The following is a 19322-nucleotide window of genomic DNA, read 5'->3' on the forward strand; positions in this document are numbered from 1 at the left end:
TTGAACGAATCCCACTGCAGAGGTGGGTCATGAATGAAGCACAAGCAAATATTGGCTGAGAAAAGTAGCATTTCTGATTCAAGTACAATTACAATCTTGTTCAGCTTTCTAAAAGTTGAACAAAAGATTTTCAAAAGCTTTGGCACTGTCTGTTTGCTTTTCAGTGTCAGGAGAAGTGATTAATGGTAAAAGAACAAACTTTCCTGAGTATGCATGAACGATAGCAATGCTGTTGCTGTTAGAGAACTGGATGCAGTTCAGAACAAGGATTTACATAAAACAACCAAACTGATGTGTCTTTTAACTTGCCGTTCTGAAAAGCAGAGAATCAACAGACAAACGGCCTACATTAGATATAATCACTGTGCTTTATAGCAGTCTAAGAATTCAAATAAATACTATTTTTTTCTGTTTAATCTATAATCTTAATGCATTGTTATGACTTACACACTTCTCAATTAGAGGGTTAATTGGAAACTTGCACCATAGAATTGGCTCATTTTTACTCCACGCTATTACCATTTCCAGGAAATTAAGGCTCTGGCCATTATTTACATATGCCACTCCAAATTTTCCTGAGCTCCTCTGCACTGTTCCACTGTGATCCTTGCTAAACAGTGACAATTCTATTATCATAGCTCTGTCACAACTATAAACTCAATGGCCATGTCTAATTAACACCACTTTGATCAGCTCTCCCAATTAAACTAAACCAGAATAGCACTGGATGGTCTGTCCGCAGAGCAATTTATTGCACTAAGATCAATTCCCATTCAAGGTAGATGTATTTTCACAGCACCTTGGTGACATATTTCTCTAATGCAAAAGTAATTATCTTTTGGACATACCAGCTGCCCAGAAAATTTCTTATCACATGAAGTTGCAGATTTCAAAATTTTGAAATCTTTCTATGTTTATATAGATTAATTAATCATTTGCCTCCATTGTTAATCTTAGTTTGGCGCATCGATCCAAGTACTTGTTTCTCTCAAAACGTTCAGTTCCACATCAATGGGGCAATGCATCAGTAAATATATTAAGGAGTATGAGCCTAACTTAAGTCAATGACAATATCTGACTCGTATGGGGAATGTGAACAAATAAGAAGAACAAACTGTACTTCCTTACAACTACAACAATGTTATTAAAATGAAGAGCTTACCTTTTCATAGTTTTCAATTAGAATTTCCACAACGATGTTCTGAAATTTGAGGTCCATGATGGCTGCTACTGTTTCTTGTCGTGCCCGCATCAGCGTTGGCCCAAACACAACTCCAAGATTTGCTACGGTCATCAAATTCTGCTTTGCATTATTAGATACACTGGAAAGGAGGAAAAGTAATGATGCACCATTTTTTATACTATTTGTACATGCCTGGCAGTATCCACATGAATGACTGTGTAACATTTTCTGTGCTCCGCAGTACAGAGGAATACATTTATGGTCAATGCTGATCAAATAACAGCATCAATTGAAGTGACTATGGTGAAACAAAATTAAAGTCATGTCATCTTTGCTATACCACCAGTTCTTAGAGATTACTGTCATGAAAAAGTTCTCAATCATTGCTTAGCTATACAGAAGATGAAAAATTATTTAGTGATTTAACAAGTAGTGGCTTTGAACTCATAGGCCAGCTTTTAAGTATTCATTTTAAAATTTTAAGACAACAACAAAGGGGACTTTGATAATTCATTTGCCTTCTATATCACAATGGGTGGAATTTTCCAGCCTCGCTCGCCCCAAAACCAGAAAATCCCACCCGAGGTCAACAGACCTTTCCATGGTCCACCCCTCAACTGCCATGATTCCCACGGTGGCTGGTTTGGGTTGCCCAGTTTGGGATGCAGCTTCCTGGTATTGTTCAAGAAATAGCTGTCTTAACAATAGAAAACTTTACAAGACAGGATATTCTGAAGAGAGCCACTGGATATTGGAATGCAGCAAACATACACATTTAGTAGCTACCAGTCTGGCTACATGCTTTGATCTTTTATACAATGATTTTGGATAATTACTAAAATGACAATATAGTACGAATCCAGAATGAAAGATTGCTATTCTATTTCTTAATACTTTTTAACCTTGCCAAGCAAAATAAACTCAACATGTCAAATTCTGAGTAATCCTTTCAACAATCCATGTACTGAGCTCTAGTTACAGCAGATATCTCATTATATTGAATTCCAGCATTTCCCCCCAATTATCCTGTCATATGGCTTCATTGCTTTTCCTCAATCCATTGCCTAATTTTGTTCAGATTGAAAACACATGCGAAACATTTGACGACTATTCATCAACAGATATATAATAAATCAGTTTTAATATTTCAGATCTACGTTTGATGGCTTGTCAGTATACAAAAGGAAATTAAAAAGGCTCAACTGGAAACTATACGAAATTGTCAGCTACAGTGTCCTAATGACAAATTTAGGGAAAAATAAAATCACAGCAAAATAAAATTCGATAAGACCCTTGCTCAAGCCCCCAAGAAAAATGTGATATTGAAATGCTTAATAAGATAATTGTACACAATACTACACATATGCTGACAAACATTGTTTAACTTAAAGGAATAGCATATGTTTGCGCAAAAACGAGTGGCAGGTCAGAAGATTGGACCGAATATAAAAAGCATTGAAGAATAACAAAGAGATTGATAATGAGGGTAAAACCAGTGTACAAGAGAAAGCCAGCCAGTAATATCAATACGGTCAACAGGAGTTTCTATAGATATTTAAATACAAAAGGAATTAACAAAGTCCTATATAAAGTGCGTGTCTGGGGAATTGATAATGGAAAGCAGAGCTATTGTGGAACAATTAAAGTGGTATTTTGTAACTGTCTTCACTGTAGAAGACACAAGTAACATCCCAGAAATAGCTACAAATTTATTCCTAGGACCCTCTGGTTGCCCATCAGCAGATCTCTGTACTTTCTGGCCAGGCTTTAGAATCAAAGAAAATAATTCCTACAGTGCAGGAGGAGGTCATTCAGCCAATCAAGTCTCCAAAAGAGCATCTTAACCAGACCCTATCCCCGTAAACCCCACGTATTTACCCCACTAATCCCCTAACCTACACATACTGGGACACTAAGGAACAATTTAGCATGGCCAATCCACGTAACCTGCACATCTTTGGACTGAGAGGAAATCAGAGCACCCGGAGGAAACCCATACAGGCACGGGGAGAACGTGCAAACTCCATACAAACAATCACCTGAGGTTGGAATTGAACCTAGGTCCCTGGTGCTGTTGGGCAGCAGTGCTAACCACTGTGCCAACATGCCCTTCTTTGGGATCAAGTATTCCAGTACCCAGCACAGACCTTCTTAAGGCAGCCTAACCTAGAACTCAATCGCCTCAGAACCTTCTTCCCCATCTAGCCAAACCAAACTTTGCCACTAATGCAACAAGTTACTAATTAAATCTCCCAAATCACAGTGAACCCGTGGTCAGTATAGCCTCCAGCAGTGTTGGTTTTTAGTAAGATAAGTTTTGAATTTAATACAGCACTCATACAAGAAAATAGTCAAAATTCATTTGCTCACTAATTGTTGAATTCAATATATGAATTTGACACAATTATTTTCTGTTACCTGTTAATCATCATCAAGTAGCAACTCTTCAATTAGGTTCTGAATTTAAATACTGAGGCATAATAGTACTTGAAAGTATCAGCATCTTCATGTGAACAAATGTTAATGTTGATTTTAAGCAGCATTGCTTTTACACAATGCTGTGATTGCTGGTGAAATTCTGCTTCTTGATTATAAAAGGTGGACAAGGAGTTACTAATACAGCAAAAGAGGATCAAACAATGCAAGCAGTTTTTGTTCTAATATTAAGTCACTGGATAGCATAGGTACTGCAGTTGATCATGTAAAGTTTATTTTCAAACCTATAAAATAAAGGAAAGATTGCAGTAGCAGGATATAAATATACTGCCCAGCACCCACAACTTACTTAGCTAAATGCTTGATGAGAATGTCCAACATCTCTCTATTCTTTTCTGGAAGTTTATGAATGAGGGAATGAATTGGCTTGATTCTGGACTCTGGACTAGCACACTCTGCAAAAATAAGCAGCAAAAACTCTGGATTAGGATGCTATGTAATATTCTATTATTTCTGCTATACACATCACTGAAATGGACATGCATAGAATGTACAAGAGCTAGGGATCGCAATTTTTTACCAAATCATTGCCCAAACATCATAACATTCAAGGATATGGGAAATGTGCAGGAAAATGGGATTAGAATGACTTTAGTGGTAGTTATCTGTGCAGACTCAATAGGCTTAACAGTTTTTTTCTGCACCGCATGACACCATGCTTCCACTGATATTTTCTCCTTCTTTGAAGAGGTCATAACTTGTGACATCCTTCTCACCTCTTTTTCAAAACCTTTGTCTACATCACCCAATCCAAGGTGTGGAGATATCAGACATTGGAACAGGAATTGGCCATTTCGCTGCTCCACATTTATTCCACTCAGTTCCCCTTTGAACTCCATCTACTCACCTTTGTTTCATAAGCCTTGATAGCTTTGTCTTGCAAAAATCTACTGATCACCGTCTTCGTCCCAAAGTCAATTAACCTCCAGTATCCACAACTTTTTAAGAAACTGAGTGCTAGAATTCCACAACATCTTATATGAAGAAATGCTTCCTAGTTTAATACCTAATGGTTGAGTTCTAATTTTAAGATTATGGCCTCTTTGTTTGGATTCCCTCAGAAGAGAGGGTTTTCACCCAATTAAGCCTGAATAGATCACTCTCCAGCCTTTTAGATTCAAGGAATACATGTCAAGGTTAGTCATGGATGAACTTCAAATTGTTTCAGCTAAATATTGGATTGACTGAAGGCATACTTTTTGGCCCTATCATAAACATTTGATATCAATTCCATCCCTTCTCTAGGGTCTCTCAGGTTGAACCAGAACTGTTTGTAACTTCTGCATCCATTTTGACCTTTATTGAGCTGTCAACCCATATCTTCTCCATCATGGAAGCCAACTATCATAACATAACGTATCTGCGGCTAAAACCCTCACCCCTGCTTTCTGCATTTCCAGATTCATCTATTCCAGTGTGCTCCTGGTCAGCTTTCCATTTGCCCCACTGAAACTTCCAAGTTCATCTCAAACTCTATGGCCTATACCCTAGTCCTGCTCACTCATGCTCCTGAACTAGATTAACTCCCTGTTCACAATACCTCCAATTCAAAATTCTCATTTTTGTCAAGCATTTTCCCTCTAGTTCTACAAACACCAGCACATCCTCCACATCAACAGTTCAATTCTTAACTTCATGTTTGTTTTTTTTTTAATTAGTGCTACAATTAGGCTTACCTTAACACTACAATGAAGTTACTGTGAAAATTCTCTAGTCACCACACTGGTGTCTGTTCAGATACATCGAAGGAGAATTTAGCATGGTCAATGCACCTAACCAGCACAAGAGAGGAAATCAAAACTCTCGAGTAAACCCATGAAGACACGGGGAGAACATGTAGACTCTGCACATACACTGACCCATGCCAGGAATTGAACCTGGGTCCCTGGCACTGTGAGGCAGTAATGCTAACCAGTGTGCTGCCCTGCTGTTTGATCACAGAATCCCTACATTGCAGGAGGCGGCCATTGGACCCATCTAGTTTTCACCAACTCTGACACAGTATCTTATTCAGGCCCTCTCTCCTGCCCTATTCCTGTAACTTCACATTGACCATGGCCAATGCATCTAACCCACATATCTTTGGAGTGTGGGAGGAAACCGGAGCATCCAGAGGAAACCCAGGCAGATGTGGTGAGAATGTGCAAGCTCCACAAGACAGCCACCCAAAGCTGTAATCGAACCCGGGTCCCTTGGTACTGTGAGACAGCAGTGCTAACTATTGTTTATGTCCAAAAGACACAGGAGAAAGATGTGGTCCTGAATACAAAGTGAGGCTGCATCACCCATACAGCTTTGTGCACCAACAAACTGAGCAACCAACACAAGACATTTGTGTACTTTTTGAAAACTTATGTAGAGCAGAGAATGACACTAAACTTACTGGCCAGTGAGATGAATTCCTCGTGCAACTTGTAAGTCATGAGAGGCTCTGGAAGATTCCTATCACGTTTATGAACAATAAATGACAACATTAATTCAATTGCTTATTAATGTAACCAGTTATTCACTTATTTATGTAACTGAAGTGTTCCCACTTAATGCCCTTCTGTGCTTGAGTATTTTAGTTTTGATTTGAATTTCTATAGTTTTAAGGTAAGTATGACTGTGCTCAATACCAATCTCATACCATGTCTTCAAACGCTTATCACAATCTAAATATGGATGTGTTCAGACTTGCCAATTTCTTTTATATCTGGGTCAGGGATTTTACAAACAAGAGGATAACAGATGGACATTGAAGCTCTCCACCCAGAATACAGTGCTACCATCAGCGCTTCTTTCGAGTTGTGTTCAGCATGGAGGAGCACGGAATCATCAGCTGAGGGATGTTGGTACTCAGCTGGAGATTTCCTTTGCCATGATTCCATGAGACTTTGTCAGGTCCAGGGTGAACATTGAGCTCCCCCATGGACCTATTGAGTGCATACATTGTGCCACTACCTCTGGTGGGTCTGTCGTGCCACTGGAGACAAGTCATATCAGGATTCAGTATAGGAATGTGGGATGTAGTTGTCACATCAGATTTCAAAGCATGGCACTTAAACTCATCAGAAACTAACAGCAATATTAAAAACAATTCATTAGCTTCTGAATGCTGTGATTTGTCTTTTAGTGTAGCAAAGAAATTAAATGACGTAGCTATGCTTCAGTTTAAAACTCCTCAGGACAGCAGAGAATAAAAACGTGCACACAGCTTTTACCGTAAATAGTGTTTCAGTGCACTGGTAATAGTTTTTGTTTCCCATTCTAGCGAGCTGTCCAGATCCAGATCGACACAAACTTTTGAATCTAGAAAACATTATTAAATTTAGTAACATGAAGTGTCGTTATGCAGGCAAATTCCATAGAATCCAATCTGTAGATTCTATGGATAAATAATAAGATTAGGAATAATAGAGGCCTGAATACCCTCAGTGTCACATTCTCTAAACTAAAAACCTGAATTTTGATCCAAGTGGAGAAGCAATGGTGTTTAAAAAGATTGGAATATGCCTGTGTCATGGAGTTCCCCTTTCTTGATGTTAGTTTGAATCTCGCACCAAGTCAAAGGGATCGCCAGGGTGCAGCAACAGTGACAGAATCAAGCAGGGTAAACATCCAACCACACTAAAGCATTCCCACAAACCAGGAAGTAAAAATCTTTCACTTTTAATATAATTTTACAGAGAAGTAATTAAGCCAGGCACATGGGATTAAGGATGCAGCCGAAAGATAAGAAACAAACCTTATCACAGTGGTGAAACAAGTATTTTACTAGTTTTTCAGCAGTACTTGGTGTTCTGCGAAAAGCCAACAGGGTGTGAAGTTTTCAGGGACTTTTCCAGCAAGATTAATAACGTAATTGTGTAAATTCTCTTTCGTTTAGCATCCTGTGGAGAATGACAGGATTGCTGAATTTCTATGTGTAACGTGAAGTGTGGGCCACAGAGGTGGCTGTCAATGTCAATGGAGTAATGGTAGTGAATATTGACAGTTCTACTGTCATTCCTACTACTAAGGTGTGTAGGTTGGGTGGGTTAGCCATGGTAAATATGTGGGGTTACAGGCATGGGGTGGGCCTGGGTAAAATGCTCTTTTGAACAATGTAGATTCAACGGGCTGAATGGACTCCTTCTGCACTGCAGGATTCTATGGATTCTAACACCATAGAATCATAGACTTTCTGACAGAGTATCTTACTCAGGCCCAACCCCTGCCCTATTCTCATAACCCCACATACTTACTTCACTTATCCCCTAACCTAATCTTGGGACACTAAGGGGCAATTTAGCATGGCCAATCCATCTACCTTGCATATCTTTGGGTTGTGGGAGGAAACAGGAGCAACCAGAGGAAACGCATGCAGACAAGGGGAGAATGTGCAAACTCCACACAGACAGTCATCCAAGGCTGGAATGGAACCTGGGTCCCTGGTACTGTGAGGCAGCAGTGCTAACCACTGTGCTATGATGGCAGAGGCATAGGCAGAGATGTCAGAGGCATTCAACAGGATTGAGCATGAGGTGGGGAGACCATCTGCTGCTGTCTGGAAAAGTTGCACTGACATGGGCATGCATCAAGGTTGCAATGGGGAGGATGGCCAAAGCCATGGAAATCCATTGTCCAGCAGCATGTCTAGACAGATGTGTGCGTAAACCTGCACTTTATTGCATCATCAATGGGTGAGGTCACATAGTGGCTACGTGAAGCAGGGATAGGGCACTTCAACCTCTTTCCTGGTGTCCCTTCTTCTCAGAGAGGCAGAGAGAGGCCTTAGGCACCCAAAGCGAAGAGGAACAGCAGCTGGACACCCCAGGACCTCCATGCAGGATTCTTGGAGGGAAACCTTCAGGTTCCCCTTTATCTGTGATCCTGTCAGCTTCAACCTCTGTGATCAAAGTGTAGTGGCACCAGAGCAGAGTACAAAAGTAAGTTGGGGCCCTCCAGTCACAGAGGACGCCTGCCAAAGTTAACAGGGCATAATGGTCAGTAGGCTGCCTCCATCCCTGCTTTGAATGTCAGGGCAGCACCTAGATGCAGTAGTAGGCAAAGCAAAATTAAGTTCTGATGTCATATATAGTTACACAGGTTCACTATCAATGTTCAAAGTTGATATAGTTTTATAAATGGGTATGAGGTTCCACTGGGCGTGAGTGAGGAAAATGGGCTGACATAGTGTGAGAGGTCATTGGGGGTGAATGAAGGACATGGGTTGACATGGATGGGGCATGAGGAATGGCTGCAAACATGAGGGGTGTGAGGGATTAGGGTTAGAAAGCCTGATATTTAAATGATAATGAAATTGGGACAAAGTTCCAGAGAAGTGAGGCAGATAATTCAACCGACCTGCCTTTTTTTAATTCATTTGTTGGATATTGGATCTGGCCAGCATTTTTCCTCATCCCTTGTGGCCCTTGAAAGGCAGTTAAGAGACAACCAGATTGCTGTGGCTCTGGAATCATATTTAGGCCTGACCAGATAAGGACGGCAGATTTCCTTCCCTAGAGGACATTAATGAACTGCACAGTCTTTTCCAACAATCGACAATGGTCATCAGTAGATTCTTAATTCCAGATTTTTTTTTATTGAATTCAAATTCTACCACCTGCCATGGGCAGGATTCAAACCTGGGCCCCAGAAAATTAGCTGAGTTTCCGGATTAATAGTCTAGCAATAATACCACGTGATCATCACCTCCCCGTGGCATTCAGCAGCCCCTTTGGTCACCTCCAAACTGCCTGTGCAGCTGCACCCCTCCCACCTACACCCCACCTCACCTACCCACACAAGTCATGCTGTTTGGATGCAGTAAGCTGGGGAATTTCCTGACTTAAGACACAAATCCAGTCCATAATGTGAACGGACTGAAGAAGCAGGAATAATTCCCCTCACAGCAGACGGTGAGGATGTATTTAGTAGAGACATTCAGAACGATGAGGATTTTTGTTAAAGTAGATCCGGAGAAATTATAGGCAGTTCAGCAAACAGAGTACACATATTTAAGAGCAAGTCAAAAATCGTCAAAAGAGCCACAGTGACATCATTTTGTGAAGTGGATTGCTGTGATCTGAAATACACAGTCTGAAAGGAAGATGGCATTAAATTTAATTGCAACTTTCCAGAGAGAATTGCATGTGTACTTGAAAAGAAAACATTTACAGAACTATAAAGGAAAGAGCAGGAGTTTGGGACTAATTGGATTGCCCTTTGAAAACACGAGAGTCATAATGGGTCAAATGGAAAATTCTACAATTCTATGCATTTCACATCTAATAGTTCTGACTGGAATATATCGATATCTATCCTGCTAAGTTATCAAAACACTTACCAGTCAACAAACACATGAGCCTCTGGACTTTTGAACTGACTCCAACCACTCTATATAATCCTTGATCATTAAGTCCTGGAAAAGAGATGAAAACAATATTTTGAAAGAACTGCTAACAAGAATTGCCATTCCAATTGCTGGAAAAATAATGAATTAGTACAGTAACACTTCATTCATGCTGAAAATTGGCAGATGCAGTTTAATGGAGACAAGTGTGAGGTATTGCGCTTTGGAAGGACAAACCAAGGTAGAAATACAAGGTAAATGGTAGGACACTGAAGAGTGCAGTACAACAGAGGGATCTGGGAATATAGATACATAGTTCCCTAAAAGTGGCATCACAGGTAGATAGGGTTGTAAAGAGTGCTTTTGGAACATTGGCCTTTATAAATCAAAGTATTGAGTATAAGAGTTGGAATGTTATGGTGAGGTTGTATAAGACATTGGTGGGGCTGAATTTAAAGCATTGTGTGCAGTTTTGGTCACTGAATTACATGAAGGATATTAATAAGGTTGAAAGAGCGCAGAGAAGGTTTACAAGGATGTTGCCGAGACTTGAGAAACTGAGTTACAGAGAAAGGTTGAATAGGTTGGACTTTATTCCCTGGAGTGTAGAAGAATGAGGGGATATGTGATAGAGGTGTATAAAATTATGATGGGTATAGATAGAGTGAATGCAAGCAGGCTTTTTCCACTGAGGCCAGGGGAGAAAAAAACTAGGGGATATGGGTGAAGGGGGAAAAGTTTAAAAGGGAATATTAGGGGGGGGTGGTTCTTCACACAGAGTGTGGTGGGAGTGTGGAATGAACTGCCAGATGAAGTGGTAAATGCAGGCTCACTTTCAACATTTAAGAGAAACTCAGACAGGTACATGGATGAGAGGGGCGTGAAGGGATATGGTCCAGATGCAGGTCAGTGGGATTAGGCCAAAAAATGGTTCGGCACAGCAAAGAAGGGCCAAAAGGCCTGTTTCTGTGCTGTATGGTTCTATGGTTCATCTTTTACTAATTAGACAAATGCTGATCAAAACAGTTGTATCTTGTATTTCATAAGCGTGCAAATTATTTTTTCTAAACAAAGTACGATTAATTTTTAGGTTTAGCTATTCAGGATAATTGCACTGGTCCTTCCAGAGATTAGTTCTAATGAGTACTGAGTAATGTTAAATAGGCTATCTTCTGACACTGCATAGGTTTACTGTGCTTCTCTCCTGCTCCACCTTTTATTCTTAATAATAAAACTTATTAATCTTCTCTCTAAAATGAAAGAAAACAGCTGGCAGTAGTGTAATTACTCACTCATCTTTTATTAGCTAGTTTCTTGCTAGTGAATATATTAAATATCAACTTTAATGGGACGTGGTAGCAAAATAGTACGATTGGCTGGCAATTCTCAAGTACTCAGACAGGTGTGCTATAGTTTGTTCCATCTAAAAGCAAATTCTAAGCTTTACGTTCAACTTAATATTTTATCAATTGGGGAAAAGAGGAGAGAGAAATTATTGCACAGGAAATCTTACCTTGACCTGTTTCACTTCACTTCTTTCTATAGTTAAGGATTTGAATTTTCAAGAACATATGCTTTCCTTTGCCAAAATGATACACTATGTAATTATTGCTTTGATATTACTACCAATGAAATATGCATTTCTTGTGTACAATTATTTTAAATATGTTTATTATAAACTATTGACAATATTACAAAGTGGCTTTCTTCGGAATTCAGGAAGACCATTGAAAATCTTCACAGATGTGTCAAAAAACTAATTTTTGACATTATTCCAGCAATTTGAATTTAATACGACCAATATATGTACATTTTTTCAGTAAAAAATTACTCACATACAAAGACAATGGCTGGAAGCTCCCAAAAAAAATCTAAGTGCTTGACATGTGGGAAAACAGGAGTAATTCCTGCCCGTTTTAGCAGCATAATGTTGAGCAGGCTGATCTGTCAGAGCGGAGATCGGCACATGTAGGAGCTCCCCACTGTCAGCCTTCCGATTACTGACCTTCCGAGCACCACCACCTGCCCCACTCACCCCATAAACGTTGGCCTCCCTCACTTCCCCTAGGCCAGTCCCTATGTCCTCCCGCCCCCCCCCCCCCCTCACCCCAATGACCAGCCCTCACTGGAACCCTGCCCCACCCACCCAACCCATACCAATGGCCAGCCCCAAAGAACACCCCCCTCCACCTCCTGCCTCCCTCTCCCAGCGATTCCTGTTGCAAAGAGGCAGCGGATTCCCCTTGCAACCCCACCCCTCACCGATTGTCCTCTATAGGCCCCACCCCCAGTAGGCCCTGCCCCTTCGCAATGCTTGATGCCTGGTGTGGCAGTACCAGGCTGGCACTGCCCAAGGGCAACCTCAACCCCCAACTTCCTTGGGAACTTCAATGGTCTCTGTTCCTTCCAGCAGGAATCAGGGTGCCTGTTCCCTCTAAGTGCGGAGTAGTCTTAAAAGCCATTGGAGGGAATCACTCCCAGCAGGGGTGGGGCGTAGATACTAGCGAACCCACAGAATACCGTCCCGGGCCGCTAGTCATATTGAAATGCTCATTTCAACAAGATAATGAGCTCAGCGTGAGTTGGTTATGCTCAAAGAATAGCTGGGAGACTCGCTACGGGTTCCCTGCTGTCTCCCCCAGTTGGGAGAATCCTGGTCAACATGTACTATTTGTAGTTATTGTACAAGAATGGGATGGCAATAGGGAACATTAACTGCGTCAATCTCTTTATAGTCAAAATATTCAAATATATTATTCACTTCAATGTGTTAGATAAGTAAGAATTGATTTCACGTGTAGAAAAAACATTAAATTACCCCGTGTCTCAAGTGCATGGATGCATTTCTTTATTATGTTGAAACCCATTTCATCCAGCTGTACATCTTAAGAAAAGAAAATAAATTTATTGTTGTTGCATAAATAGAAAAAGGCATGCTAAAGAGTTAACTTCATAAACTGAAATTAATGTGCACTCAATAAGTTGATTGCACAAAATAATGATAGCAATTAAAAAAGCTTAATTTTTTCTTTGAGTACATTAGTAATTAAGAATATGGTGTGCTAATACCTATCCTAATTACAGAATGTGAACGACTTCCAAAACTGTACAGGATTTAACCTGTCAAAGGTTAAATGATGATTCAAAATACTGGCTATAAGTGACTAATAACAAGAGTTTAATAGTTAAATATATACAAACATACTTACTTCCTTCTCTCTTGGAATTGCTCCTAGTAATTGAATATACCTGTCATTTAAAACAACATTGTTACTACACTTTATACCAATAAAGTCATGAAAATTTAAGAGTTAAACTAAACCATCTCTACACTCAAGGCAAAAACTGACAGCATCTGTGAAGAGAGAAACAAAGCCAATGTTTTGAGTCTGGACGGTTCTTCGTCAGAGTCATGCAGAGTTGAAATGTTGGCTCTGTTTCTCTCTCCATAGATGCTGTCAGACCCGCTGAGTTTATCCAGCATCTTTCGTCTCTGTTTCAGATTCCAGCTTCTGTAGTAATTTGCTTTTATCTACAATTAAGACCTTGGCCATATTTTGAAAACTGGAAATATCCCTATCGTTATTGCATATAAAACCATGGTAACAGACAACTGCCAAAGCAGGTAACTGAGCATTTGAATAATACACAGCAGCAAAATTGGAGACCCTGGGTTCCCCAATCATCCCCTAAATCATCAGAGTTCCTCCGCAGCTACCCACCTCACACTCCCATCAACCTCCTTAGTTGGATCCGAAGGAATTGAGCGCACTATGTTTGGCACTAGCCTGACTGCAGGAGTTGCCGGAGTTATTGTCACATTTAGACATCAATCCACCAATTTAATAATTGAAAAAGAGAATGGGAATTATATCCAAATGTAATTTATCAAGTTACTTTTTTAAAAAGGTTGTCACAAGGACATAAGGTGGTTACAAAAGGATTTAGATAGGTTAAGTGAATTGGCAAAGATCTGGTAAATGGATTGTTTGGCCAAATGTGAAATTGCCCTTTTTGGCAGGAAGAATAAAAAGGAAGCACATTATCTAAATGGTGAGAGACTACAGAGCCCCGAGACTGCAGGGCAATCTGGGTGCCCTAGTGCATGAGTCACAAAAGGCTAGTATGCATATGTAAAGAATTAGGCAGGAGTCTCCCAATCTGCCCCTGGGGTGTTGGTGACAGTTGGATATGATGAATTTGGCAGGAACTAGTGTAAAATCCCATTGCAATTCTCCCAGTGGTGGGTTGATGGCGGATTAGTCTTCTTGCTAGCAGGTGGTACAAGCTCCATTTACATTTATTTGCATCTCATAAATGTGTATTAAAACATTTTCCCATCAGCATCCCATCAGGCCAGCTTGCATCACACCAGCAGGAATTTATGCCAGCGTCAAACCCAATTGCTAATGAGTGACATCCACACGACAGTCCTCAGTTCATCAAAGACTTAAGGAACAGAGTTCCTCTTGAGGCTGCTAGCCTTTTCTCTCTGGATTGCTAACAACCAGCACAATCTAGTGAAGATAGGTGGCTGGAGAGTGTGGTACGAGGGCGTTGGACTGGTATTTCAATATAGTGCTGAGGCAGCCTACCAGAAGATTTGGAGGGAAACTTGCTTATGCATAACTAATGAGCTTCCAGTGCAGAATCTGATACAGGATCCTGCTAATCTGATTAGCAGTACAGGCAACTCTGGAGCTGACCATCATCACATTTGGTCTCATTGTGTCTTGTTCCACTATTTTGCAGCTGCATCATTCTAAGAGCCTTTATTTTATTTTACAAATTCTCAACCATTTTGATGACTTCCCATTTGCACCAGGTTATTGAGTCAAGTCATATAAAGATATTCTGTAACTTTGATGAACGTCAATAGTCATGTCTGTCAATGTTTATTCATGCTTTTTTAATACTTCACAATCTTGCAGTTATGTGAATCCACATTGGCTTCTGGGGTGATGGCCTCCCTTTCCTCTTTGCAAATTGGCGTGTTGCCACCACTATACCTGCTGCCACAAATGGAAGGTCAATCATGAATTTGAGGATTTACGATCTGCACCTCCCTTCGTTTCTCCCAGAAAATATGTACGGCACAACTGTGTTTGGTGTACACTGGTTAATGACTAGTAGCTAACTGGGCAGCATGCCATTAGACACACTATCCTGTTATACTTTATCTCCCCTATAACCAAGCAGCCAAGCTTTCAGAAAGAACATTTGCACCTTTGGCACTGTTTAATTAAAGAAAAGACAAATTTAAATTTTAATTAACACACTGTATACCATTTCCGCTTTTTACAATTTATAGCACTGTAACTTACTGATGTAATGAATGTTAATCACTTAAATATCAAGTTTCACATGCATACAGCATCAGTGCACTGAAATTCTCATCATAACTTACAGGTTCTTTTCCATCCAAAGCTTCCAGCCACTGTCTGCGATCATCTTCTGTAATAGCCTGCATGGTGATCACACCTTGTCTACAAAACACACCACCATGAAAAAGTACATGTTAGAAATGGGACATCAGCTCAGGCATCAAGTTTTAAGATCAAAATATGTCCGCTCTCTGGCACCTCTGGAAAAGGCAATGGTACATAATTGTAGCAGTATTAGCAAAAGCATTTTTGGTATGCTGCAAGTCAGAAGACCATAAAGGATTGTATAGAACCACTGGAGGATACTGGAGAGCAACTTCAAACTGATTCCAATTTATTGCAAAGCTACCATATATATATATATATTTTGCAACTGTCAGTACTCCTTTAGAGACAATGCTGATATATCTGATGAGGTTTCTCAGTATTGAATATTATTCACATTAGAATAATTAATTGCATTGATTAAGCAAATTCAAAATTGATCAGGTTTCAGGTCCAGATAATATCTAACCAGGGTCATTAAAGAATTGGAACAATTGCTTTGTGAGCCCGTTGCCCTATCTTCAAGAGAATCAGTCAGGAATAGTTCCCTTAAGCTGAATGCAAGCTCATACAACTCCTATCTACAAAATAAGGGGGCAAGTAACAGAGAACTAAAGGCTTATCAGCCCACCATGCATTACTGGAAGTGCGCTAGAGAGGGACCATAAGAGATGTTCTTTGTGGTCACTTGGAAAATGGTGGCAACACAAGAAATTCACAGCTTCTGAAAAACTTTTGAGGAAGTCATTAGGGAGTGGATAAGGGAAATCTGGTAGACAGTGTCTAACCAGGCTTTCAGAAAGTACCTCCTATTAGGTTACTTCACAAGATAAGATCTTGTGGTAACAGTAGGAATTTCAATTTCTGTAACCCACAGTTAAACTATTTCAGATTAATGATATGGTTCTGCTTGAAGACACGTTACCAGTGATGTCCCAAGGATTTTGTTCTGAGCCTGCTACAAAGAACAAAACAGCACTGGAAACAGGCCCTTCAGCTGAACGAGCCTGCGCCACCATTACTTTTCATTATCTTCACAATGACCTGAATATCAATGATGGAAGTTCTATAAAGTGGGTTTTCAAATGACAAAATCTTTGCAAGGCGATGGACAAGTGTAATCACGTCCATCAGAATATAAACGTGTTTGGGGAGTGGACTACACAACAGTAAACAGTGTTCAATTTAGTAGTAGAATCACAAATATATAGTGAAGAGAGAATACACTGGCAATCAATGTAAATCAAAGGATATGATTTTGATACAATGAAGGCCACTGATGAGACTTCACCATTTGAGGTTTCCCCACATGATGGGAGACATGATGATCTTGGAAAAGATCCAGAGGAAAGTTAGAGTCTTTGCCATCTTACAGAATCTCAGCTATTCAGATAAACTCAAAACCTATGTCTATTTTTGTTAGGGTATCATTGAGATGTGAACTGATATTAGGCCACCAAATAATTGAAGTATAACATTTCTATTGACAATTTATTTCAGTTTAATTGTTTGGTGAGGACCTGGGTACATGAGTTTAAACTATGGAATAGTCAGAGCAGACTGAATGCTTGATGGCTCTTTCTTTCCCAGAGAAAAATGGGTCTCTGTACAACACTGCCAGTGGGTGTGGCAATGCAGACTCTACATGCAGAGCGAGTTTGACTGCTCCTGATTAGGGCAGAGATTAAATCATATAGGAGACATGTGTCTTTATAAGTATTTTTATGATCCATGTAAACACCTGGAATAGTTTCAATCACTTAAAGGAATCTCAGAGGATTTTTACAGAATATTTTTCCCTCGTTGGCCTTGGATTTATTTCCCTAATTCTTTTGGCCTTCCCAGGACATTAACATGCCGAAAGTGAGAGGTCAAGGGAGACAGGAAGCATTACATCATTATAGTCCAGCCTTTGTGGTCTGGCCAGGCTTGATGGACCAATTGGTCCTTTCCGACCTACTCATGCTGCAGGTTTGTAAAATGCAAGCATTTTTTCAGAACTACCAGTCACTGCAGAACTCTATGGATGGAGGAACTGCAAAATGGTGTATTATTCCCTCCTTTCATTTGGTTTTGAATGCAAAGAAATACTTGCAGTGTGAGAGAACCACTTCCAGATATGTAAAAGTATTTGTTTTTTGTCCCATGCTTCACAAGTGAAGTATAAAAAGCTATTTTACCTGCCCACTGCTTCTATATCAAAACAAAATCTCTTGTCTGTGGCGTCAGACTTTTTTCTGGTGCATGATTTAAGAATAAACGTATCTTCATCCCCCTAATAAAATAAATAAGAATGCACACAAATCTTATTTTTTTTCAAAGAAAATTTTTCAGGATATGTTCAAAATAAACACATTTTTTGGTATTAAAAAGAGCAGCTCCATAAACATTTAAATGTAGAGAATTAAGTTGCTTAAATTTATATAGCACCTGAGCAAGCCACTCAAACATCATAAAATCCTTGCGCAGTTATTGTCCGCTTACTATTGAGAGTGGGGAGGTAGTGGAGTTGTGGAATTGTCACTGGGCCAATAATTAAGAGACGCAGGGTAATTTGAATTCCATCACGGCAGATGGTAAATTTTGAATTCATTGCTGATTGTCATAACAACCCATCCACTTCACTAATGTCCTTAGGGAAGGAAATCTGCCATTCTTACCTGGTCTGGCCTACACATAACTCCAAATCCATAGCAATGTGGTTGACTCTTAACTGCTGAGCAAGTCCTTAGTTCAAAGGCAATTAAGGATGGGCAACAAATGCTGGCCCAGCCAACAATGTCCACGTCGCAGGGAAGAACTTTTTGAAAGTAGTATGAAGAATTACAAGGTAATCATAGTATCCCTACAGTGCAGGAGGTGGCCATTAGGCTCACTGAGTCTGCACTGACCACAATCCCACCCAGACCCTAATCCCGTAACCCTGCATATTCAGCCTGCCAATCCCCCTGATACTAGGGTCAATTTAACAGGCCAAACAACATAACCTGCATATCTTTGGACTGTGGGAGGAAACTGGTGTACCCATGCAGACACAGGGAGAACATGCAAACCCCACACAGACTCATAATCTGTTTCTCTGGTGATGGAGCAAAGTTAAATTGATCTTTCAGCAAAATAAAAGTGCGTTAACAATCCAAACAATTATTGATGCACACATTATCTAGCAGAAGAAAACCTCTTCACAGGAAAAGATATACCATAAACTGTGAATTTCCAGAACTTGCTGCTGTTAGGTCATATTTCTCAAGACTGAATTTTTCTGTTATAAAATGGAATCACATGGGCCATTATCTGTATATTTGGATGCAGGCCTGGATTTTTTTTAAAAGGTCACAAGTTCACCTTGGAACTGTCAACAAGCCGGCCTCTTCCAAGAAATCACCCGATCTTTATAGTACGTAAGGAATATCTGACTGTTTTGAACTTAAAATTAGTTTAATTGATGGGGAAGAAAACGGAAAACGCAAAGGTTGGTAACTTGCTGGAAATCATATGGGAGAGAGGAAACCTGCTAGTTTTGAAGACAGTCTTGCTGGGGAACAAGCTGAGGAAGGAAGGCCATACTGATTCTCTCTCTCTCTCTACCTAGCTTGCAATTGTGTGTGGCTATCAAACTGTAGGCAGAGAATTATCTGGGTGTAACTTGTTTGTATTTAGATCTGCAAAGCTAACAGCAGTTGATGAGAACTTCCAGACAACCACAGGGACCAGTGGCCTATCTTTGCACAAAGAAATTACAGGTCAACAGTGCCGAGACCCTGCTGATTTTATTTTTGAACAAACCCTTCCTCTAAAACCCAACTCTGCAGAAAAACTGTCTATTTGTTCTTTGTCGATGTGCATAAATGTGTGGGGGCACTGGGGGTATTCTTTAGGAAGAGACATATAGTTATAC

At 40.1% G+C, this 19322-nt stretch overlaps 1 protein-coding gene across 3 annotated transcripts in view; it reads right to left on the reverse strand.

The window, feature by feature from the left end:
• Positions 1 to 19322, reverse strand: part of arhgap10 (Rho GTPase activating protein 10) — a 188594-nt gene that overhangs the window by 37924 nt on the left and 131348 nt on the right. For all 3 annotated transcript variants that reach the window (XM_080193094.1, XM_080193101.1, XM_080193105.1), the window contains 9 exons: positions 17605 to 17699; positions 15403 to 15481; positions 13205 to 13244; positions 12814 to 12879; positions 9990 to 10064; positions 6883 to 6970; positions 6063 to 6121; positions 3969 to 4074; positions 1163 to 1322 (listed from right to left, as the gene is read on the reverse strand). In XM_080193094.1, coding sequence (XP_080049220.1) covers positions 1163 to 1322; positions 3969 to 4074; positions 6063 to 6121; positions 6883 to 6970; positions 9990 to 10064; positions 12814 to 12879; positions 13205 to 13244; positions 15403 to 15481; positions 17605 to 17699 — 768 coding nt within the window. The remainder of the gene's footprint in view (positions 1 to 1162; positions 1323 to 3968; positions 4075 to 6062; positions 6122 to 6882; positions 6971 to 9989; positions 10065 to 12813; positions 12880 to 13204; positions 13245 to 15402; positions 15482 to 17604; positions 17700 to 19322) is intronic.

This window comes from Carcharhinus amblyrhynchos, chromosome 1, assembly GCF_965287045.1.
Source record: "Carcharhinus amblyrhynchos chromosome 1, sCarAmb.v2.hapA, whole genome shotgun sequence".
NCBI lineage: Eukaryota > Metazoa > Chordata > Chondrichthyes > Carcharhiniformes > Carcharhinidae > Carcharhinus > Carcharhinus amblyrhynchos.